Source organism: Amphiprion ocellaris, chromosome 9 (genome assembly GCF_022539595.1).
Source record: "Amphiprion ocellaris isolate individual 3 ecotype Okinawa chromosome 9, ASM2253959v1, whole genome shotgun sequence".
NCBI classification, from domain to species: domain Eukaryota; kingdom Metazoa; phylum Chordata; class Actinopteri; family Pomacentridae; genus Amphiprion; species Amphiprion ocellaris.
The window spans coordinates 14,779,426-14,804,900 of NC_072774.1; the positions used below are offsets into that span (position 1 = coordinate 14,779,426).

At 38.6% G+C, this 25,475-nt stretch overlaps 2 protein-coding genes across 7 annotated transcripts in view; one reads left to right on the forward strand and one right to left on the reverse strand.

Moving 5' to 3' along the window:
- Positions 1 to 8,000, forward strand: part of LOC111582286 (glucocorticoid-induced transcript 1 protein) — a 26,557-nt gene extending 18,557 nt beyond the window's left edge. For 3 of the 4 annotated variants that reach the window (XM_023290893.3, XM_023290896.3, XM_023290897.3), the window contains exon 9: positions 319 to 2,633. In XM_023290893.3, coding sequence (XP_023146661.1) covers positions 319 to 670 — 352 coding nt within the window. In that variant the 3' untranslated portion in view covers positions 671 to 2,633. Of the gene's footprint in view, positions 1 to 318; positions 2,634 to 4,566 lie in introns of those variants that run through there. The other variant, XM_055013476.1, reaches the window with a different exon arrangement.
- On the reverse strand, positions 3,103 to 20,591 carry ica1 (islet cell autoantigen 1). 3 transcript variants are annotated; one of them, XM_055013478.1, is made up of 13 exons: positions 20,437 to 20,590; positions 13,627 to 13,656; positions 13,339 to 13,510; positions 12,766 to 12,838; positions 11,386 to 11,509; positions 10,404 to 10,602; positions 8,530 to 8,655; positions 8,190 to 8,288; positions 8,002 to 8,102; positions 7,765 to 7,820; positions 7,192 to 7,425; positions 4,954 to 5,043; positions 3,103 to 4,761 (listed from the first exon to the last, which is right to left on the reverse strand). In XM_055013478.1, the coding sequence occupies exons 2-13, from the start codon at positions 13,641 to 13,643 to the stop codon at positions 4,640 to 4,642; spliced, it is 1,413 nt and encodes a 470-aa protein (XP_054869453.1). In that variant the 5' UTR covers positions 13,644 to 13,656; positions 20,437 to 20,590; the 3' UTR covers positions 3,103 to 4,639. The 3 variants fall into 3 exon arrangements, 2 of the variants coding, with proteins under 2 accessions (XP_054869453.1, XP_054869452.1); XM_055013477.1 differs by having other exon boundaries at positions 7,192 to 7,446; XR_008602704.1 differs by lacking the exons at positions 3,103 to 4,761; positions 4,954 to 5,043; positions 7,192 to 7,425 and having other exon boundaries at positions 7,939 to 8,102; positions 20,437 to 20,591.
- Positions 20,592 to 25,475: the final 4,884 nt, after the last annotated feature.

Here is a 25,475-nt window from a genome sequence, read left to right on the forward strand (position 1 = left end):
ACTGTTTTTGATTTTACGATGTGTTTATGTTCTTAAATGCACCCTCGTATTTGACACTTGCTACTGCACAGTTCTGTTATTGTCTACAGAGTGTACTGATCATTAAAACAACAGCAACAAAAAGTTTATTATGCTGCTTCATGGAGTCTCTGTTTTTGGATAGTCCAACAAAGCCAACAAGCTTATTTGCATTGTGGGTGGCAGAGTTGACGGCAAAGTGGCGGTGTAGCATAAACAACTTGCAGTTAATCAGAACGGTCTTTTAAATAGAAACTAACAAGCCAAAATACTGAATGCGACTTGTGTTGTCGTCTTCAGGTCTGGCAAATCAAAAGGCTTCCCACTCTTCTCGTGTCCCGACAAAAACAAGGTGAACTTCATTCCCAGGGGCTCGGCCTTCTGCCCTGTGAAACTCCTCTGCTCGTCTTTGTTTTCCCCTGTGTCTCCCTCTTCCTGCTCCTCCATCAACCCCGGCCTCTATGGCAACAACAGCCCAAGGCCTCAGGTGACCCCGACGCTGGCCATGGCACCACTAGCTACCTTTGCAACCTCCACAGACAGGAGCACCGACTCGAGCAGCAGCGTAAACTCAGACAAAAGCACAGACAGCCAGAGCCCTGACGCAGATGTGGGGAAAGATGGCTCAGCACAAGTACTCCTCACCAGCTAGTCCTCAGGTATTCGTGAGCAGACCACCTACAGTTAAAATATTGCAACTAGTTAGGTGGTATGGTTCAAAAGAAAGAAAAAAAAAAAGTCCTTGCACTCCGATAATCCTAACGTTAGCCAGCAGGGAGTGCCCAAGGTCTGGAAATGACAAACGCCTAGCATCATAATGGTACCAGCATCCTGCTGCATGAGCTGATCCTAGTGTTAGCCCAGCTGTAGGTGAACTGATGTTTTAATAAGAATACTTGATGGTTTGGGCATTGTTGCTGACCTTGGGCACAGCCTCTCTTCATCCATCACTAACCTAGCCTTCTTCTCTGTACCGCAACAACACCCATAACAAAAATAGCTTTGCTTTATTTACAAAAAAAAAAAAATAGAAATGACTGCTTAAATTATTGTGTTACTTAGTGTCAGCAGTTTTATCAGGATAAAGTCAAAGGAAAAATCCCAAAAACTTTCACGAGAGTCTGAGATATCAGGCAAAACACATCATACTCATGTTATCTAACCAGTTTATTAGCTGTTCAGTGTTCAGCAAGCTAACATCTGAAATACATATATGTTTTTTATGTTTAGCATTTTGTGATGTCATATAGTTTGCCCTACATTAGACCTGGCTCAGAAGGATGCAGGCCATGGCTCTTTCTTTACTTGTTTATCTGAATGTATTTGTAGCAAATGTCTATGTGAAACCAGCAGTTGCTTGAGTACAGCCTCCACCCCGCAGGCTTACAAGCCAAAACTTAGACCTGCATTCCTAGTTTGATCACTAATACAACTTGGTAAGCTAAACAAAAAAGGCAAATATCAGCTCTTTATTCAGTGACCAAATCACCAATCACAAAGCACACAGCTCCTCACTTTACTTGTTTTTTCCCCCCACACTACCCAGAACAATAACTCAGGTCATGTAGAATGTATTTGCTTGGACTATGTTGCCTTTCCCCAGTGTTTATGACTTTCTTCTTAAGAAAGACATTCCAGTCTTTTGCAGAAATGTAATTTTTTTCCCCTGGAGAGGGATGTTATTACAGACTGAATCAATTGATTGATGTCACAGCTTGTGACAGATAAGTTAACCTGTTCAGGTTAGAGTTTCAGGTACTAAGACACATTCCAGAGATGGCTGTTGCATTGGTCAATGGAACTGGCTACATAAACTGCACCCTCGCACAGTTAAAAGTTGACAATTATGTCATTTGTTTAACCCCTTTGTTAAATATGTACCAAAGCAAATTACAAAAGGATGAAAGGCCTGACATGGATTCGGAACACACGGGGCACCGTTTTTGTGACAGAAGCAGCATGTTTATGTGTATTTCAGTTTTTATATGAACAATTCAGCAACATCTAAACACCAGTTCATTCTGTTTCAGACACAGGCTCTAATCATTAAAACCAAGCCTAAGCACTTATTTGAAAATTAAATGATAATCACTATTTTTATTTTAGACCAATTTGTAAGTTAAAGCAATCCAAAAAAGAGTGCAATTAATTATTGTTTGAAGTAAAGCTACACTAAAACATTGTGTTACACAGTCTGGCTTGATACACAGTTTCAACCACATGTGGCCTAATGTTACTTGCACAAGTTCAGTTTTCAGAACATATTAAAGCAGAAACAAAACAAAAGCATGACTGATTTATGCCAGTTAAACTGTGATGAGGATGTAACTAGTAAATCCTTTATTCCAAACCTTTTGTCTCGTTAACCACTTGCACAAAGAAACACAAATATGAACATTTGCTGCACATACCACACAAATTAAGTTGAAATGTTCTGTTCTGCTTGCAGCTCCAGGAGTTTCAATCATACTAATTCTGATTATATTCACTAGCTAATTGTGCCCCCCAGTTAAGAGATGGTTGCCATGTTTGGCAATGATGATTCAGTTCTCCTGTGTATTACACGTTTTTATGTAGATCTTGTGTGTTTTTCAATAAAGAAAACAGAAAATGTCTTTTTGGATTGGTATGTAATCTTTTTTTAAAGGCCATACACAAAGACAGTGACTAGTGATCAGTAATAATTAGCATGACATTTATATACAAATAGGATTCAAGGTAAGGCAATTGATGGATTTGGTAATAAACGGACATTAACAAATGCCACATGGCTTGAACATCAAAAATGACACGATGAGAAGCTACAACAAAATAAATGTACACTCTTTTCTAATATACTGTAAAGGACTGAGATAATTCTCATGAGGTTCGATATTCTTGATGTGATTAGATTAAGGCATTTGCTCTGATATATATTCAATTTATGCAGCATTGGAGTTGATACCAGTAAGAGATTGTATTTTCATAGTTCAGTAGTCAAACTTTCCAGTAATTTCGGCTGGGAGAATAATACTCTGGAAACGCATATATTTCCTCACAAAAGCCAATAACTGAAATAAATACAAATGTCAAAGAATGTTTAAAAAAAAAAAAAAAAAAAAAAAAAATCTCAATGTAAAACCTTGTCCATTCAGTCACATTTACTGGATGACATAAAACAAGGCATGCAACATGCAGTAATAGATGGCAGGTGTGTGTTTTACTTGAAGACAAATCCACACACTTCTGCAATATATTTAAAAGGGGATCACAAATATTGCATGTACCAAACAAATTTGAAAGCATGTAGCTTTTTTTTTTTTTTTAAAGGAAACTTCTTTGCTGATGAAAGAAAGTAACTTCCTGATGGATAAAGTTCACCCTTTCAAATGTGGTGTAATTCAGTTTGGAGTGTTGAATAGATCAATGAAAGGGAAATATGCCAGTTTATTTTTGAATAATTATCTTTGACTGCATTAAAATTCCTCCAGTCAACTTGTTGCACTCCTTTGTAAACACACGAGCGACTGCGCTGAGATCTTTGTCATGTTTGCTTTCTTTCCGCTGTAAAGTAGTTTTCCCTGTTTGCAATCTTCAGTAATGAGAATTGGAAAATAAAGCATGAATGCTACGAGAGACTACAGAATTCCAAGGCAGCGAACGTCAAAGGCTTATTGTTCCAAACTCATACTGAGGTATCCATGCTAAACATTGAATGTTTAACCCAGCGAAGTAACCAACAGGCTTAATACGGTCATCTTGTAAATGTTTCTCTTTGTTCACAAGAAGTCTGATAGTTGTTAGTGGGACATTTACAGCAGCATAATACTGCCACCATGAGATATATTCTGATTTCTAGGTTTAGACACATTGTTGTCTTTTAACACCAAGATCCTTTTTTTTATCGTTAAAAGAATAATTTCTGGATTCAATTTTACTTCGACACATTAAGCAACATTTGTTGTCATATATATTACTGTTACAGCTGCCGATGAAGTTTCATCAGAGCAGCACGTCGCAAGAGACATAAGAGTCAATCAAGAGGACCTGAATGTCACCAACAGATGAATACTGGAGTGCTGCAACAGAATGAAACTGGACACCTTGAGGCAGCTTTCAGAGGGACAGTTTCTCTAACTCCTGAGCTGCTGTGTCAAAATATGCCAATAAAATCATGCAATCTACAGGAAAAACTCAAATCATTTAAAGCCATGATAAATTAAGTATCATGTTTGAATTCTAAATTGGTCCGTATTAACCTTCTGCACCCCAATCTGGGGATTTTGTTTTCTGTTCACTTTCTGGATCTGTGGTTCGGGGTTCAAAGGATTGAGGAAATGTAATGAAGTCAAGCAAGTGTGTGTTGTTGTCTGGTCGTGGAGGGAGTTAGACAATCTGCCTACCTACCTATCAGTTGTAAATTTAGTTTGTACCAAAAAGAAATCTGAAGGACCTGAAACTACTCTTATGCCACTTCTGTATCAGACATCTTTGAATCTGTTTGTATGAGTTATTGTTGCATGAGGCCTGTTGATTGTGGGTCTAATCAGATTTTCTTTCTCATCCCAGTGGCAGCAATATGCAGCTGTATCCCTTCCAAATGTTTCCGTTTTAAAAGAGATCACATGATGCTCGGGGCAAACTATGCGTTGTGAAGTTCGTGCTGGGTGTCTGCTTTGCCGACTGCATCTGGATTGGAGAGGGGGTCCAAGTCAGCAAAGAGGTTGAACCAAGCTGAGAGATCTTTGGAAGTCCCTGTTGCATCTGTAAAATGACAAAGGTAAATGTCACCAAGACAAGCTGCTGTCAGCATCTTTGTCCTCGGACTGCATCTGGTTGAGGTCCAGAAATATGAATGTGAACAAGCTAAAAGTTCTCATTAGGTACCCATAAACATAGTTCTTAATTTGACTTGGAATAAATCTTATACATACTACTCTTTTGGCCCGGTCCTACCTTTTACTGCTGGCTTAGAAGGATTCTGATTGGATCCAGATGAGTGCTCTGTTGCCTGGGTGACGGGCTGTGGAATGATCCCGGCCCAATCTGAAGTGGAGATGCAGATTTGGATTAATCATCAGGGGACAGTTGACGTGCCAAAGCATGATCCAACAAATAAATCTTCAAGGCTAACATTTTGTAATTGTTTATTAACTACAGATTACACGTTGAAATTGCACCTTTGATGGCTCATTTCAGGCATCTTTATTAAAACTGTATGCTTTGTGTGTCCATGAACTATGAGGGAGAACAGTAGAATATGTTGTTGATATTATGCTTGGTAACTAACAGCCCATGCTCTAAATACAAACTAATGCATGTGCATGATGGTATATCATAGGTGCTTGTTGTTGTTTTTTTTGCCCATCAGCAAGTCCCAGTGTGCCAATTTTTGAATGAAATGTTTTGTAGACAGATGCACACAGATGACAAGGCTGTAAATCTGCTACAGGTTTTGTTGTTTAACTGCACCTTCAAGCCTTATTGCATCTGGATGTGTTCTGCTCATGAGAATTTGGGGATTTCCTTCCTCCATGATTTGTTTTACATTCTTTGTCTCTAGCTGTTTTGTTCTTGATTTGCCAGGCTGGACTGTCTCATAAATTCTGTGATTCTTTCAGGATTTGGCTGTTTTGGGAACAAAATTTAAACAGCTTTCTGCTGTGCTGATTCTGACCTCTTTGAATGCTATGGAATCGTCAAAACCTGAGCTGTCCCACACAGTTCCTTCTGTGAGTTGTGATGTGATTGCTAACAGCCAAAACCCTTCATGTGATCAACCTTGGCCAACTTTCGAAAGTGCGAAGTAGAGAGTTAATGAATAAGTGCACAACAAGTTAAGAGTGCAGAGAGGCAGATTTGTGCGTCCTCGCATGGTGTCAAAAGCTATTTTGCACTTCAGTCAGTCCCTGCAAACTCTTCTACCTGCACTTGCAGACTGATTACTGCTTTAGCACTTTATAATTGCTTTATACTTCCACCAAGTTCTATGCGTTCACACAGTTCAGACTGAATTACGTTGACAGACCCAGGGCCTATATATTGTATTTGTTTTGTGGTCCCGCAATTTTAAATTCAACCTGTCATATCTGTTAAAGAAGAAAAACTAGAATTAGTTTTGACAGCTTTTTATAAGGAGGAGATTGAGTCCGCAGTGTGCTTTGTTGATTAGCTGGACTCTCAACCTCTCTTAAGAAAACCATCTTCCCTGCATCTAAACTAATGTGCCATTTGTTTCTCCTTGACCTTGATTTTCTTTATAGCAAGCAGGACTATAGCGAGGGTGACTCTGAATGCAGGAATCACAGTTAAACCTCACACTCATGCTAAATCAAAAGCTCATATCATGAGTTTTATTCATACATGCAAACTAGAAGTCTACATTTCCTTATAGCAGTGCTACTCACAGCCACAAGCATAGCTTATGTCCTCCCCCACTGGTATTATGTTGAATTTTATGCTCTAATTTGTGCATTTTCTGCATCAATTTACAATGGAAACATCATAATTTGTGTAAAAGACAGCACAAAATTCAGGCACAGTGCATAAACGTTAAAGTGTTTATTCCAAAAAAAGTCCTATGCTGCTTTTCTTTTCTTTTTTTTTTGAAAGAGACAAATGCATGTGTTCTTAATATTGAGGGGGATGTATCCCTCGCATCCCTCCTGAAATCTGCACGTGTGCCCACAGCCCTCCAAATTGGATAAAGAAAAAACCAAATCAGCAAAACCAGGCTTTGTCGCAGCAGCCTGTGCCCAGGCTCAGATGAAATGGAAAGTAGTTTGCAATTACCTACGGGTAAGCAAATCTAATTGCCATATTCTAATTGCCTCTTTCTATTACTTTGACAGACATGGGCTTGATAAATCATTATAAAGCCACTTTTCTCCCCGTGTGGAAACATTTAGCCAGAACAAGGCGGGAAAAAAAAGCGCTCTGCTTTTTGTATTTTATAATGTACTCATTCATGGAAAAACAATGTAACTTATTATTTAGCTTTCAAGCATATTTGTTTCAGCTCAGGATTTAATTAAATTTGTATTAAGGTGGATAATTTGTTGAGGCTCTGCATGATTTTATCTTGGTGGAAAACTCAAATAGTCTATTATTTGGCCACTAAAGACCTTTTTGGACCCATTTGCCCATTTTCTATCTGACTCACACACACACACACAGAGACCAGTCTTTTCTGACCTGAGACGGAAGACTGCAGATTATTCAAGCTCTGGTCCAACAGCTGCGATGGCAGAAAGAATGAGTTTTCCTTTTGCTGGCTCTCTGCTGGTCTACCGGATGCCGCGCTTGTTCCCTCCTCAGTCTCTCCGAACACTTCCGTCCACTCACGAGAAAAGTCGCTGTCGTCCACAGACAAACCGCCAAGGATCTCGTTGAGTAAGGCCATGCTGTCCTTCTCCTCTCCTTCCACCTCTGGATCAGCAGAGAGAAGATCTGATCAGGAAAAACAAAATTGTGTAGGCAGATTACAGAAATATAAGTAATTTCTCTATGATTTGAATGATTTAATCCATTCTATGTGCTCAGAAGCTCCTCACACATTATTCTGTATTGGTGGTCAGTTACAAGACGACTCATCATGTTAATCAATTAGTCATTTTCTAAGCAAAAATGCCCCAAAATACCATGTTAAAATTCCTCAAATATTATAAACGATTATAAGACAGGAAAACTGAACAAAAACACATTTATGCAGTAAAATAACATCTAAAAACATATTGCGGTTACAGATTTAATGATATTGCCTTTTACCTTCTCTTGTCTTATCGCGGGTGTTTTCATTTTCATTTATTTGAAGTGAGATGAGCCTATAAATATGACAAGCAGAAGATAAGTTTGTAACATTTTGTTCATATGTGAGCAACAGGTGTGCAGAAATACTAATCTGGTTCAGTTATCAGTGTGGCATGCATGTGTTTGGTCTACCTGCACGAGTAAAGATGAAGACGAGATCAGTAGATTTTTAATAAAAACAACAAAAAACCTCACTGGTTGTCTGTGGTTTCAGCTTTCTTTCCATCTTCTGACTCTGCTTTGGTTTTCTTCTTCCCCTTCTTTTTAGCTAGCTTGTCCATGGGGTCTTGTAAGGTCTGGAAGAATAGTCAAATCATTGCTTATTAACTGTGTCTCCAGTTTTCTCTAAATTTGGATCTGCAGAGGTCGGGATGCTTTCTAACCTTAATTGTGGAGAACTCGTAATGCTGACTGCCCTTGAAGCTCTCATGAATGGCTGCCATAGTGTGGGATGTCTTCTCCCAGAAGTGTAAAAGTGTTGTCTGAAACATAGATGAACAACTGTAAACGGCACATGTTTAAAAATGTAATTTAATTTACATGTGTAACAGTGTCTCCAACTTTCTGTGACGTGACTGATATTCCTCCATGCAATGTTTTGTTCTCCTTTGTTCCCTTGATGTTTGTCTTCCTTCCTGACAAAACCGCCTTTGGCAAACCCACTGAAAACGCCATATTTAACGTCAGTGGAGTGTATGCAAACAGATGGGGGCTGCGGTCTACCTGGTATGTGGTTAAGACATGAGAGAGGAGGTTGCAGCGACTCGCACCCAGCAGGTCGACTTTCTGGCACACGTCATTCTTCAGTTTGTCAAAGCTTGTTTTGGTTGTGCGCACCTGGGCCTGAACCTGCGACAGAAAAGATAGGAATGGGATGTCGCAAACAAAGGTAACACTCAGTGTAAACACCAATAGCACAGTTCAAGTTTGTGCAAGTGTAATGTGCTGGCATTAATGTTGGTCCATCATTTGTGGGTGTGTTCTGCCCTCTTGTGGCATGTTTCTGTAAGTGGTCTGTTTTTTTTGACTACTTAAACGCAATTATATGATTAACCCTCCTGTTGTCTTCATTTACAGGCACCAAAAAATATTGTTTCCTTGTCTGAAAAAATCTAAAAATTTAGCAAAAAAAATCCCCAAATTTCTGAAAATTTGCAAAACCTTTAGGAAGAAAATTCCAATAATTCCTTAAAGGTTTCCCTTAAAAGTTTTATTTAAAAAAAAATCTCTCAAATTTGGCAAGAAAATTCTTGTAAATATTTTCAAAAAATGAGTACAAATCTTCAAAAAAATCCTAAAAAAATATCTAAAGTGATTACATGTATATCAGTAAAACTTCTAATATTTTCTTAAGAACATTCACAAAAAATCAACCAAAATCCAGCAAAATTTGCTGGATTTTGGTTGATTTTTTTTGTGAATCTTCCTAAGAAACATTTTTTTGCATTTCTTTTTTTCCAGCAAAAAAAAATTTCAAAAATTTCCCAAAAATGTTGAAAATGCGGACATCAGAAGTTTCACTGTGAAAATATATTTTTTCCCACATTTTCAAACCTTGAAACGGGTCAAATTGACCCGCAGGACAATACGAGGGTAAAAAAAAACAAACAAACAAAAAAAAAACAACAAAAAAAAACCTCTCAGATGTAAGAGGCCAGAAATTTTAGTGTTCATTAAGTTTTAAGGGAAATATAATATTGCAATGCTGCTCCAAGTTGGGAGCAGAATTTCTGTTTGTATTCACATTGTCTCAACAAATATACAGAACAATAAGGTCCATTTGTGGGGTTGATTGCCCATGTAGCCACATAACATCAACATATCATGAAAAATAATGACAGTGCAGACATATTCCAAATTAGTGCTCATTTATTAATTAAAAAAAAGTACTAGTCCCACTTTCAGCCCTGTTTAATTGCACAGTTCTTTTGCGCTGAAAAGATTAATTCCATTTCATAATCTCTCCCTCCATTTTGGATGGCATCAATCACAATCGGTATTTAGGGCTGAAATGACGAATAAATTATCATTAGTTGATAGTTAATGATGAGTTGACTGTTGGCCTGACAAAACTATAGACATGAAGATACCACAAGGGGACTCTGAGAGCCAATGATGGATATTTTGCACAGTTTTCTGACATTTTTTCAAACTAAACATTCAATCGAAAAAAGAACTGACAGATTAATTAGCCATAAAACCTGCTGCCGCCCTACAGCAAATGAGGAAATTGCTATTGTTGTAGTCATAATATTTTGCCACTTTCCCCACACACTGCTTCTGATATGACTGTTTTCATGTTGTTCCCGGCAGGAAAAGCTCTCCATCATATCCACAGTGGATTGCAGGCTGAGCCATCAATTTAACAAAAGAGCAATTAATTTGAAGGCTGTTGTATTAAATGCTGTATATAAATTGTGACCTATTATTGTTGGCATATAGACATTATTACTTGTAGCATGTGCAGCTCAGCAATGGCTCAAGTGTCCCAGTGAACTATGAAGCCTAGCAGAGCCCTGACAGGCAAAACTAAAAGGAATGCAGCCATTATTACATAGATTCATGATTCTGACTGATGCACCGTATGAAAGACTAACCTTGCGGAATTTCTCCATCTGCTTATGCGTATCTGGATCGAGCTCCTGAGATATGTCCTTCATCCAAAGCAGCGCTCCTCGGTATTCAGTCCTGGATTGCTCCATTCTGTTCACCGTCAGCCAAGTGTCGGAGATGGCTCTATAACGAAATGTTTCCACCTCCTGGTACAAACGGCACAGAGGGTTCCTCAGAGCCAATCTATAGGAGGCAGTGTTAAAGTCAGTATTAAAGTGCTGCGTGTGGAAAATTTGTGATAAATTACCAGTACTATGTTCATTTTAGACATCAGCACGTTGCCACATTGATATTCACATTTCAGTCCCTCCTGGGCCTTACATTACAGATTAGAGTCTGCTGATTTATCCAACGATACTTAGCACACAAAGGAAGTCTCTTTACAGAATTAAAAGGTATCTCGGCTCTTCGAGGCCCAAAAGAGAACGAGCTTGAAAGTGTTTTGTAAAACCAAATAGTAAAATCAATCAAAGGCCCCTAGGAGAATCAATATAAAAAACCTTTTTATCTTGCTCAGTGCAGAAATAAAGGCTAAGCAGTGAATATGAGATAGTAACTTTAAGAAACACGAGCACTGACAAAATCATTGCAGCCACATTATTAATGGTCTCAGCAATATATATGTAAATATTATAATAGTGGTAACCCTGAAGTATTATTGGTCATTATTTTAGTTTTTTGAGTTAGCTAACTGTGACAGATTCAACTATTACATCAATTTAATCCTCATTTTTAATGTAATGTATGTAATGAGTGTATCATGTGTCATTTGATTACAGCTAATGAGTATTTCTCTGGGATTACATTTGGACAAATAAGACAGTCTTGCTTGTTCTCTTTTAGGGATTTGAGGTGATGCAATTGATTGATCTTTTACACAAAATGACTTTCCAATGCAGCTGTAAGTTTCATGTGAATTATGTGGATAAGGACGTGTGGTACTGTACATGCATGTGTGTTGCTTACCGCTGCTGGGAGGAGAAGCAGAGCGCTTTCCCTGTAGCTTGCATGATCTTTCCAGCCCTGGTTTTATCCTGTGAGCCTTGGGAGCGCAGAAAGCGACCAAGCTCATTCTCCTCCTGGGAAAGAACTGCACAGCACAGATGGAAAATACAATCTTAAGATTTATTTTCAGAACTTTTCAGTCTGATTGGTAATGTTATTCAGATTAAACATAGCTTAATCATGCCCTTTCGGTTACATTTAGATTCTTATTATACACTGATGTGATTGGCCTGAAATTCATTCCGAAGCAGGACAATGAGCCCAAACATCAAGAACTGTTTTTAGCCACAAAAAGAGAAAAGAGTTCTGATTTTCTGACCACCACAGAGCTCTGGTCTCAACATCATGGAGTCGGTCTAGATGAGATGAAGTAACAGAAGACAAAGGATAGATTAAATCAACTGGGGCTAGATCTCGGTGCAGTTCTCCAGATATGAAGGAAATATTGATTTAGTTATTAATTTTGTTAATTTTCTGTCTTCTAGTTAAATTTGGCATTGTTTTTGAAATCATCTTCACTCTATTATTAGTACCTCAACCATTTCCACAGAGTCCTGTGGGCTCAATGTTACGAGGTTGCATGACCCCCGAGAGCTGCGTTATTAAAGACAGTAGCTCCTGGTAGAGTCTCCCAGTTGGGATGTTGAGTGTGACTGCCAAGGTAAGGCAAAGAGCTCACAAAGACGGTGGAGAAATACTATGTAATGATGGGTCACACAAATCACAGATTCTGGAATAAAACCTCTGAGGGATAAATGCTGCACTCATGTAACTTACAGGGTGGAAACTTTCCCTTAAAAACAACAGAGTCACCTCTATGTGACTGTGTGTCATCGACAGAAAAACCGACTGATTGTTGTCTCTTTGTGCTCTCTAACTGCTCAGAGCACCCAGCCTTTCATGAGCTAGACCATGTTATTCCAGACATACCCAGTAAACACAAATGTGATCTGAGGACAAACTGGAAATATGGGGTTGAAATGATTTAATGTATGAGATGTTTGAGAGAAAAGGGGCTCGCAACTGCTGCTCTTTGGTGCTGAATCTGACCAGACTGCTTTACAGATGCCATCCGGTGGGTTTATGGGGACATGTCTTAACAGAGAGGAGTCCCACACAATGCTGGAGGGATTAACTGGGATGTACCTGAACAAAGTCTGGACTACCTTGACCTTGACTACCTTCATTAAACTGTCATCCTGGTTAGGTGGTGAAAAAAGTTTAGATATTGATGTCTTCATAATGGCTTTTGTTTATGAGATATAAATAAAATACTGACATGTTACAAATTCAAAAGTTTCAATTTCTGTAAAATACTTAATGCTGTTTATTTGAACATACAGCAGATCCTCCTCTGGTACTGCTCGATGACCTTCAGCAGCTCCATGCAGGTTCTCTGGATGGAGTGGAAGACCTGCAGAGCCAAGGAAATCGACAGTCAGAATAACTCTGGATGGACAAGACAAATAAAAAAAAAAAAAACTACTTAAATGCGTGATATTTTATTGATTTAAATTAATATCTACACAGTGGATGCAGTATAATGCTAAGACTTTTATAAAAATGCGCGACATTAAAGCTTTAAAAACAAGCTTGTAGATGCCCAGTTATAAATACTTTACTGCAATGCTTGTCGAGGACATGACCTACATTAATGTTGGATGTTTATCAAGTATCGATTTCATCCATTAAACTTTCCTCGCTCCTGAAATGGAGGCGTATATAACAGAGGTTGAGGACCTTCCTAATGTAACTTTTAAGCCTCGAGCAAATACTAGTGTCATGTGAATCAAAAAGCCATTTTAGTCTGTACAGCATCAGCCTGAGGGAAAGTAGCAGAGGTGTATAGGTGGCAAAAATGGCTGCCACTGAGCACGCTGTAAAATAACACGACAGACAGTTTAACAGCTTCACCTCCAGCTTGGCATCCAGATCTGCGTCCGATGCCACCACATGTTCATCCTCTTTCTTCCCAGTGACCTTGATGAGCGTCTGTTTGGTTTTCCAGTACTTCTGCTGGAACTTGTTCACCACAGATGAGTCCTGGCTTTGGATGAAGCGGTCAAGATAGTCTCGGGAGTAACCACTGCAACGACACCAAGGTTGGAACAACGTTGTGACTGCTTGAAATATTCAATAGTCTAAAATCCTGGAACTTGTGGAGCAATGTGAAATTGAATGCGGGTACAGAGATATACTCACAAATTTCCTCCCTCCATTTTTCAAGATTCCCTGTGGGGAAAGCACAGAAATTTAGATTCCTACTGAATAATAAGTGGAGTTTTAAATATCTGTGTTTTTGGGTCTGTTGTCCTGTTTTTTTTTGTCATTATCCTAAATCATAGGCAATTAAAAGTCTGTGCATTGTCTTGAACTCTAAGATAAAGAGCTACATACACTCTTTGTGTCCAAATATGTATTATATAATATGTATTTTATGAAATTCACACATATAATCACACTAGAAGTATACAACCAAGTCTGTATGTGGGAAGATGTGGATAAAGTACTCAGATCTTGCACTTTAGTAACAATACCACAGCCTAGATGTACAAGTTAACAAAAGTATACAGAAGCACAAAAGCATTGACATAAAAATACATTAAAGTATCAAAAGTAAAAGTGCACATTTTGCAAAACTGCTCATTTCAATAATGTAAACAATGTTATTGGATTATACTCTGTTCATCACTTTAATGTAGCAGCTGGAAAGGTGAAGTAAAGGACTTTATTTACAGCTGAGTAGTTTGTTTGAAGATCAGTAAACTTTTATCATAATCTAATAATAATAATAATAATAATAAATCTTAATTCATTTGTTGATTATTTTGTACTATTGATCCAAAAATGCGAATTATTTAGTAACTAAAGTTATCAAATAAAATTAGAGACACAATTTCTCTCTGAAATGTAGTCGAGTGGAAGTATAATGTAAGATAAAATGAAAATACTCAAGTGAAGTACTTCAGTAAATATTAGGAGCTTTAGTAGAAAGTAACTGGACTTTTCTTTTAGGCTCTTAAAGATGTTTTACCTCTTATCTAAGAGGCTTCTTTAGTTTTAACTGACTTATGGGGCATTTCAGTTGTTTATAGTCATTCTAGCTCACATGGTCAATGGCCATGATTGGCCCAGGAATCATGTGCCTCAGCTGTCCCTGTACATAAAACTGAATATAATGTAGTTCAAACTTGCAGCAGTAACATGCTGCTGACACACTGATGCTACACTATTAATAATTTAATTTAACCTCGTTATATATAATGTCAGTCAAAGGGACCAAACCAAGACTTTTTACTTCAATACTTCAGCCACATTTTTCTGCTTATATGTCTGTATATTTACTGAGATCGAATATTTATGATGGTGTTTTACTTGTAATGGAGTATTTTTACACTGTTGTATTGGTAATTAAGTGAAAGACCTGAATCCTCCCTCTATTGCTGTCAGCGACTGGCTGAATTCATCATAGTATTTCTTTTTTGGGCAGAATTTTTGTCTTATTGTTGTGCTCATTGAATGGTCTGCCTCTTTAAGAAAACAGCTCAGTAAGTCATTAACCCATAAAGCACAATTCAAACTAAGCTGCAGGGTAATCACAATTGGCATTTGGGTTTGGGCCATATTATGCACATTCTTGTTGGATTGATTTAGGACAAAGAGTAAATAACAATTAATTCATTGTCATTAGTAGTTGCTGTCCGATCAAATGATGCTGAAAAAAAAGCAACATCAGGTCATGAATCATATTGAAAAACTAGACCAAAAACGGTGTGTGTGGTTGTGCACTCTGATCATTTACCAGCACATGCTATCCTCACCTGTTTGTTCATTCAGAGGACAGCAGCTCACCTGCAGCTGCGCAAACACTGTAAAACTACTCTACGCTACACAATGGCAAGTTGTAATACTGGACTAATGCAGCCATATGTGTTAGAACCAGAAACTGAGACTGAGAGCAAACGATAATACAGAAGGCGCCACAGTGGAAGCTGACAGGACTCGTTTCATTGATTGTTGTGTGCTTTTGAGTCATCAGTACACTGCAGTTTTAATGTGGAAATGCTCAGCCATCATGTTGACTGCTTGTTTTACTCATGATGTGTCTTTAAGCATATAAAAAACACCATATGGACATGTTAACAAAGTAAAAATAATTTAAAAATCCAACTTTTTAAGGTCTTTAATAATTGTCTGGAGGCAATCTTTGAAAAAGACATCGTGGTATATTAGTGTGGCTGTCATGTTACACAATTACATTTTTAAAAAATCACGTTTTGTCATGTTTTTAAGTAATTCAAATGTGTATGTTTTTTTTATATAGTTTCTTTCATTATTTATATTGAAACATGCAAAGCTAATTTAGAACAAGATAATAATAACCATTTTAATACCTGCCAACAAGTTTTAATGCACTACAGTATCTGTCAGAGCCCCCTCCTCCACCCCCACCTGACCTCCTTTCCCTCTCTCCCTTTCCCCCTCTCCTCCTTCTCTCTCTCCCTCTCCTCCTTTCCCTCTCTCCCTCTCCTCCTTCCCTCTCTCCCTCTCCTCCTCTCTCTCTCTCCCTCTCCTCCTTCCCTCTCTCCCTCTCTCCCTCTCCTCCTCTCTCTCTCTCCCTCTCCTCCTTCCCTCTCCTCCTTCTCTCTCCCTCTCCTCCTTCCCTCTCCTCCTTCTCTCTCTCCCTCTCCTCCTTCTCTCTCTCCCTCTCCTCCTCTCTCTCTCTCCCTCTCCTCCTCTCTCTCTCTCCCTCTCCTCCTTCTCTCTCCCTCTCCTCCTTCCCTCTCCTCCTTCTCTCTCTCCCTCTCCTCCTTCTCTCTCTCCCTCTCCTCCTCTCTCTCTCTCCCTCTCCTCCTCTCTCTCTCTCCCTCTCCTCCTTCTCTCTCCCTCTCCTCCTTCCCTCTCCTCCTTCTCTCTCTCCCTCTCCTCCTTCTCTCTCTCCCTCTCCTCCTTTCCCTCTCTCCCTCTCCTCCTTCCCTCTCTCCCTCTCCTCCTTCTCTCTCTCCCTCTCCTCCTTCTCTCTCTCCCTCTCCTCCTCTCCCTCTCTCCCTCTCCTCCTTCCCTCTCCTCCTTCTCTCTCTCCCTCTCCTCCTCTCTCTCTCTCCCTCTCCTCCTTCCCTCTCCTCCTTCTCTCTCCCTCTCCTCCTCTCTCTCTCTCCCTCTCCTCCTTCCCTCTCCTCCTTCTCTCTCCCTCTCCTCCTTCTCTCTCTCCCTCTCTCTCGCCGGGCAGAGCTGCCCTTCACAGCTGCCGTTCATTCATAATCATTGTCATCCACAGAACTCCGGGCAGCTGCAGTGAGGCACACCTGATTATCATCCCCACAATAAAAGCCGATCACACAGTCCACTCCCTGCCAGATCGTAAGCTCTGCTGACGCAGTTCGTTCGCTCTTGCCTTTTTTGCACGTCTTGTTACTACTAATACTTCGTGAACTAATCCTGTTTCTCCTATCCAGCTCGCCCACCCGGCTGCCCGGTTTTCCCAGTCCTGCTGCACCACCTGCATCTTCCGGATCCCCTGCCTGCTCTGACTGTCCTCCCCCCTCCTGGAGCTGGATTCTCCTGCCCGCTCTCCACCGCCTGCCCACACCGCTCAGGACGTCGTCCAGGACCGTCACTCCCTGTTGTGTTAGTTACGTTAAGCTCACTCTGCACTTATTAGTTCTCTACCTCACTCCTTCAGTACAATAAATCCACCTTTTACTTCAGCCCCGCTTCCTCGCTTGTGTGCTCTTAGCTCGGGTTCACCCCTCACGCCGTGACAGTATCTAGGTATATTGTATTTCTTAGTTTCAAATTTCCTAGGATGTCAGATGTATTTCAGCAGATAAGTGATGAGCCCTAAAGGAAGCGTTTTGTCTTAGTCTTTTCTAATATATGTTGAGCAAAATATGTCAATACATAAAAAAAATCACTGATTATTTCAGTTTTGAATCTCTGTCAAATGTGCCGTGTTAGGAGGATGCTGGTTGAATCAGTATGGTTTTGCTAACATTGTTTCAATATTTATTCTGAGAAAATGTAGCGTTAAAGTCTGACTTTTAGAAAGAAGCTGAATTGACAGTGATTCGTTGTCTGTTAAAGGTGAAAACCTGCATACATAATTCAGAAAAATACTGAAAATAACTTTGCTATTCTTACATAGAATTGCTTAGAGATGGCAAACCTGCTCAGAACTACACTGCCTGTGGTGTTGCCAGATTTGTTGACCTTCTGAGCAGCAAAACTGTAGAATGGATAAATAAATAGTGGGCTGGTGTAGGATAACTTGGGATGACTGAAAACATATACTATTTATATGAAGTACAGTACACCATAAGCATGCAGATTTTCACTTAATATATATCCTTTCACTAAAACTAACTCGTATTGCTAAAGCAGCGGAAACTCACCAACCTGGCAACCCTGCACACCTGAGTGCTAATTTGACTGCGGTAGCGTCTCGCGCTAGTTAGCTTAATTTGCACCTACCGTTGACTGTATACAAACAATACAATGATTTATAATCAAAAGAGGGCTAAACCTAGACGGACAGAGACAAAGCGGAGTAACAAAGGAGGAAAACGAAGATTTGCAGCTGACCGAAAATAAACATAAACATTGAGACGCCGTTAAGGACGCCAACGGGTGCTACTGGCCGAACAAAATTAGCAGAGGAAACTTCTGGAGAACAGAAGTTTCTGTTTGTTCTCCAAGGCCCCAACTGTTTTTTTGTGTGTTTAATATGCAAACAGAACGGATTGAAGCACAAATTCAATTCAACTTATTCACCTGGAAGTGAACTGCATCCCTCGACATAATACACACCTGTGGTCGTCATGTCTCATCCTAGTGTTCAGGTAAGCTTATTTTAATCAGGACTGTATTGGCTAAATTATATACTGTGTAAAGTAGGATGAGTAATTATTAAGCAGATAATGCTCGTTGGTTTTGGTAATCATCTGGTGAAAGTGCTGTTGATTTTGTCCTGCTTTTTTGGCTCCAATGGAAAGAGACATGACGTTTTAAAGCCTACACTGTAAAAAAAACAAAACAAAACAAAAAAAAACACAAAAAAATCTGTTATTTATATGGTAAAATTCCGGCAGCTGTGGTTGCCAGAACGCTACTGTAAAATTATGGTAAAGCATTTTCTTCATTTACGGTAAAGAAATGTATCGATACTGAAAAAAATGTGCTACTGTTAAAAAAGGGGGGTTTAACTTGAAAATTTATGACAATACTGTATAAAGTAAAGTTTGTGTGACCTATTTTAAACATTACAGCATTTTTCTATTATCAACACAAAAGTTAGTGTAGTTAACATTAACTCCATAATATATGTATTTTTAGCAGTGACGTATTTGTAAAAATTGCAGTTATAGCTATAATAAATATTTAAAAAATATTATTTTAAAAAAGTTTTAACCTTTAAAAACTTGAAGATTTACATGAAAATACCATAAAAATAAAGTTTGTAAAGCTTCTTATAAATATTACATAGATATTTCCATTATCAGCACAACAGTTTGTGTATTTAACATTGTGTATTTTTAGCAAAAAATGTGGTTATAGCTATCAAAAATATTAAAGCATATGTCCGTTATTAGCACAAAAGTACATTAATTTGACAGGTAGAAACTGTATTTTTTATATGAAATCAATGTCAAAATCGCCATGTTACTTGTTATGAATGTTACAGCATGTTTCCATTATCAGCATGACTGTGAAAAACTGTATTCTTTTCAAGGAATAAATGCAGAAATTACAGTATTGTTATACATATTACAGCATTTTTCCATTAAATAACTGTACAAGAGTAGGGAAGTGTAATTTTTCAAGAGAAAAAAATCTAAACAGTTTTCTCCTGATTAACTTACTTATGGTGATTCAGTGTTATATAAACTGCATCAAACTGTTTTAGAGTGTACAGATTTTTACCGTCATGGTTTGACAGTTTTCACTGTAAAATTTTTTACAGTGTAGACATCGGAAATGTGAGCCAAAGGGAACAAATTTTGGAAACTTTAGTCTATAACAATAGATTGTAATGCAAAATAGAAATGCCTGAATGAAGTACTTGTACTTCAAAACTGTACAAAACAATAGTGTTTGAGTAGTTTTACTTAGCCTAAAGCTGATATATTCGCTGTATAGAAGTATAGCATAGAACTTGAGTAAATGCACTAAGTTACTTTCTGTCACTGGGATACCAGGTTTTCATCATAGATTATATTTCACCAAACCTGGCATCCCTGGAGGTATCATGGTTTTTAAGCAGATTACCAAAATATTCTGATAACTTCTCTATTTTCAAGATAAATCCAGGTTATGACTGTAACCATTAATACATCAGATAAAACTTTGCGTTCTTACTTCTGCTTCTGCTCGCTTGGAGGCCTTAAACTGGGACAAGAATTTTGCCTAACAGTAACACCACCAGTACAGGTACTGCATTTCTCTGCAGTACCTTTAAAAAGATGATGGATCTATAATAACTGATCTGGACTCAGCAGTATAAAAGCCTTGAGTATGAGTAGAGTGCTTATGTAAATGCGATGACCTTTATTCCACATCAGTAAGGTGTGACAGAGATCTTGGCTTATTTGTGTGTTCTACCATCCCACCCAGCTCTGTTCAATCATTAACTCCAGTAGATTTTAGCTTCTGTGTTCATGTAAAATGTTCAACACCACCTGTTTTCCAGAGGCGCATCACCTGCTTGATGAAATGAATGAATAATCACCACATTTTACATACAGCTCGCACGTCACGACTCGTTTTAAAGAGATGATACGATAAACCTGTCCTCCACAGCACCTTTTTTAACAGAGATGCTGTAAACAAAAGATGTTTATGTCTATTTATCCTGAATTAAGCAGCACAATCAGAAATGACTACCCGCACTGGAATAAACAACGCCTGGCTCGCTGCACCGTGCGTAGCGCTCCTCTCCCTCTCATTCTTGGAATAAATCTCACAATAAATACAAGCGGATTTCAAAAATAAAAACACCGGTTGTTCCCCACGTACCTCGGCGTGTCGATAACATGTAGAAAAAGGCGCTTTACATCCCTGCCATCGTGACCCACAGCAGCTCTGGCAGGCTGACAGGCCCCGCTCTACTGTATGTGTTGTACACGCAGCTGCTGCTTCACTTCAGCGCATTGTCCGCCTGCACGAAACACCCCTGACGTCATTCGCGGTGCGCGCCCCCGCCTCCGGAGCCTGACAGGCCGCGCGCAGATCAATTAGTGCATAAAAAAGACTCGTGCATTAGTGAGCAAAGCTGTCGATTATTGCTAGACTTGAAAACAACGATGCAGCTCACAGAAAAGAAAAAAAATCACACATATGTATTTGGTCATTTCATCCAAAATAATCACCAATCTTTGCTCCACTATTTCTCATTTGCATGAAATCTTTTAGGGTAAAATGTAAATATTAAAACAGATATCTGTGAACGTTTAGCTTCATGTGTAAAATACTTGAAAAATTTCGACACATTTTTTTTCACATATTGAATTTTGAGGCTAACTTTGGATGACAGTAAATCTGAAATTTCCACTGTTATTTCTCATCATGTCATTGATTCAGAATCTCCAATACTGGACAAGTACATTAAAGATTCTCTGATTTATGGGTGAGTTCATATTCAAAAAAGTGAAGTTATCATGAAAAGTTCCGTGTTTGAGCCCACGTTAACAAAAACCGGATAGTGCAGAAGTTAACTAGTGATTTTTTTCTGTGTAGTTGCATGTCACAGCAATTCAAAATAAAATGTATAAATCCTTTGTAATATAAAATACTGAATCACAAATATGAACAAAAATGTTATTTTCATTGAACTTTCGTAACTGATGGAGCAGGTATGACAAGTTGTACTACAAAATCTAAAATGTTGACATGTTGGCACAACAACAAAAAAGAAACCTAAGCTAAAACTTAACATATACCATTTTAAATATCCATAGTTTACAATAAAAGAAAGACATGGAATGAAATGGCCAGGTATTTATCCAGCCTTTTTAAAAACTCAGTACAATGAGGTGTGGGGGGCCTCATTTACAATGTAGCCCCGAAAGAGAATAAAATGTGTTGGTAAATATGAAACTTGGATAGCAAAAAAATACTGAATTAGTTGAATAATAAAAACAATAATTAGAACATTTAAAAAAACAATTAAAAGGTGCAGCTGGAAGTAAAATATAATTAAATTAAAAATCTTAATTGCGTAAATGTAATGAGAACAGCTTTAGATTGTTCGCAGGTTATTCCAGGTTGCAGGTGCAGTCAGTAAAACTAAATTTTCCAAGCTCAGCAAAAACATTTTGCACCTGCAGTGTAATGCAGCCATTTGTCTGAATATCTTATGACGTTAAAATACAGTAACAAGCTGTAAGGAGTTAAAAAAAAGAACACAAACAGCCTTATAAATGCATAAAAACCCACTGTACAGAGAGCAAGGGCCATCCAACCTCAGCATACAGATCACGGTGATGAGTATTATAATTATCACCAGCCATAAATCTTAGTGCAGAAAGATCAACAGTATCCAAGGGCCTAAGAGTTCCCGCTGATGCATACATGTGTACGATGTCACCATAAACCAATACTGACTAAAAGAAATTGCCTCAATAAGTTAGAAGCATGATTTATTACTGTAAAAGAAGCCAATTTGTTGTCATAGTTTAGTCACCAGTGTGACAAATAATGCTTTAATGTCAGCTTATCATCAATCCACATTCCTAGATATTTGTACTCTGTAACTGTCAGCGTTCATATCATTTGTAGTACAGATGACAAGACTATCAAAGGCAATGGTTTTGGCTCCGGTGAAAATCATGTACTCAACTTATGTCAGAGTTCTGTTCCTACAGACTGATGTAAGTCATTTTTGCCGTACGTCGGAACTCTGGAGAAAATATATGCAAAGCCATTACATGCAACACGATATTGATCAGTTCTTCATTAAAGTCATGAATACAAATGACTTTCAAGCATGTATGAGTCACTTTGCAAGAAAATAACAGAATATATTGCACTGTTTTTACAACTTGATCTATTAATGCCAATGTTCGTCGGTGTTTCACCCTGTTCCGAGCGTTTTATTATATCTTATTTAACTTCCATGGTGTGCTGTCCTTAAAGCAGAATTATCGATGTACTTTTATTTTGAAAAAGCCTTTATTTAGAAGTTGTCTGTTGACAGTTGTCACTCGCTATTTTGATGTTTAGCTTTACACATGTATGTGCTTTTCTGGATGCACGGCTCTACTTTGTAAACGCCACAGAGGCAGTGTCCTAAGTAATTAACTTCATTTTTGGACTTACTGGCTAAGTTAAAAGGATTTATTTCCATAAATTTATGTTGTTTTATTCTGAATTTGTTGCAGTTTTCACTCTGTTTGTAATGTGTATCAAGAGCCACAGTAAAGTCAAGTTTGCTATGACTCACGATTCATTTTGCAAGCATGAGTTTAACTAGTTAGATAGCTGCATCTTTTACGCTGCAGTGAAGATGGCACACATGGAGATGGCTTTCCTTTTCTTAGAAGCACTGCCATCAGAAGAGTCTGACTTACACTTCGGAGCCATAATGAAGGGCAAAAAGTTAGTGAATGTAGCAAAATCCAAAGTGGCGTACGACTGGTAAATGTAAACAAAGCCATCTTATAGCGCCGCGTGACGACATATTCGTCCGCTCTGCTCTCCAACTAGTTCCACGTAACCAGTTACGACGAAATGCCGTAGTTCGAGGACGTCGGAAACCGAGGACCCCTGTATTTTGTTTTGTCTACACTGAAAACTAATTTATTCTTATTGGGTGCAACTTGTAACTGAGCAAAGCAGCCTTGAATGTCTTTGACAACAGAATGTACAGTGTCTGTACTCCACTCCAGTACAGTATTGTGTAGTCAGCATAACGATGTACATTACAATGTGATCCACAGGACGCGATATCATCTACATGAAATGACAATATAAAAGTATATATTCAGATTTGTGTTTGCAATTTTATTAAAAATCAAGAGCTGAAATATCTCTTTCGCTGTGGCAGTTAATTGTAGTTAGATGCATCCTGATTGCTTTAAATGTCCTTGTTAAGTGTTTAGAACCTGACTGAAGTCTAACTGTGGCAAATTGAATGAAGGAGAGAGGTTCAACATAAAGTGTTTTAGTGTGGTGTTGGGCTATCATGTTCTGTCAGAACAGCTTCAGCGCTCCTTCGCATTGACTCCCCAAGTCTCTGTAACTCTACTGGAGGAGCAAATACCACTTTTCCAGAAGATATTCCCAGTTTGGTGTTTTGATGAGCTCTGTTAAATATGTCAGTCCAGCATTTCCCATAGGTGTTCAGTTTGGTTGAGATCTGGTGACTGTGAAGGTCATAACATTTGATTTCAATAATATTCCCTGCGAATGAAGGTATTGTCATACAGGATGAGATCATTCCCACCCGGATAGAAATGCTTCATCATAAGATAAAAATGGTCACTCAGAACAACTTTGTGGACCAAACCATGCCACCATAAGGCCCACTACACAGCAGTCACCAGATCCCCCCACTGTTGAGGACAAGGATTCAGATTTTTTCTTTTATTTGTTAGCCGTCTACATCTCGATAAAATCTTTCCCTTTTTTCATGAGCGATATATACAGTATAGTACTGTGCCTAGGTTTTAGGTGCTTAAAGTGAGGATACTTTCAAAAATAATTCCATAAATATATTTTTTAAATATATTCTTTATTTTTAATTAATTATTTAACTTATCAACAAATCGATGTTATATTCTAAAACAGAAACAGCATCCTGGAGAGTTTACCATAGTACTTCTGTGAATTCAATTTGTCTTTGTCCTCTCTCTCCTTGTACTCCAAGACTAACTCCAAAATGTACATATTAGGTTTTGTGTGGGCCCTAGCATGTGTTAAATGACTCGTTCCTTTTTTGACAGAAGATATAGAAATTTAGGACTCTGTATTTTTAAGCTCGTTGTCTTGCTGCACATTGAATTTAGGATGATCAGATGCCTCCTTAAGGGTCCTGAATGATGAATAGGAGTTTGAATTGTACCATATATATTGCTCTTCTCAGGAGATCATTACTAAAAATACAATTCCATATTATAATACCAAGATTTTACTATTAGAAATTCCTTGGGGGAAAAACAACCTCTCTTCTATCTTACTTTCTTAAAGTGTGACAACATCTGCTGAAAATCTTGTCTTTGCTGACCTCCAGTGGTTCACCTTCTCACCTCAGCGATGGTCAGATGTACTCCAGGATGCTGTGAGATCATGTTGGATGTGAGAACCAGTGACACATATGATCACACCCACCCAGTTATGTAAGAAAAAAAAAAAACAATGCTGGGCAACAATTAAAATTTTTAATCGCGATCAATCGCATGACTTTAGTTATTAATTTTTAAAAATTTACAGCGAATTCAAGATGGCCGACTTCCTGTTGGTGTTAGGGCGTGGCCATGATTGACTTTTTTGGGTTTCCTGATGTGCTGAATATGCATGCAAAATTTTGTAGCTGTAGATGAAACGTCATGCAAGTTGGCCTAATGACCAAATTTTCAATTTTCCAGGGGGCGCTATGGAGCCATATTCCCACACACATGCGCAACTCCCATAAAATATCAAATTTTTCGCCAGTCCTGATGAGCATGCCAAGTTTGACGCGTTTTGGGGTATGATAAGGCCGCCAAAAGTGGGGATTTCCCGGCGGGCAAAGAATAATAATAATAATTAAAGCTGCAAGCAGCGTTGGACGGGTCCTCGCATCCTTGCTGGTCGGCGAATCCGCGCACGTCCACCAGGTGGCGCTGCGACCGAGAATGCATGTCGGCCTATGGATGTGATCAGGACTGGACTCTGATCACACATGTAAAGTTTGAGGCAGATTGGAGCATGTTTAGGGCAGTTACACAGCAGTTGATGTTTCATGGCGAAGCATCAGAATTCACGAGGCCGCCATGGCCACGCCCTCAGACTTAAGGTGAGCATTTTGATAACTTTTGATCACCCATGCCTTGAGTACATCCTGGCTGAATTTCATA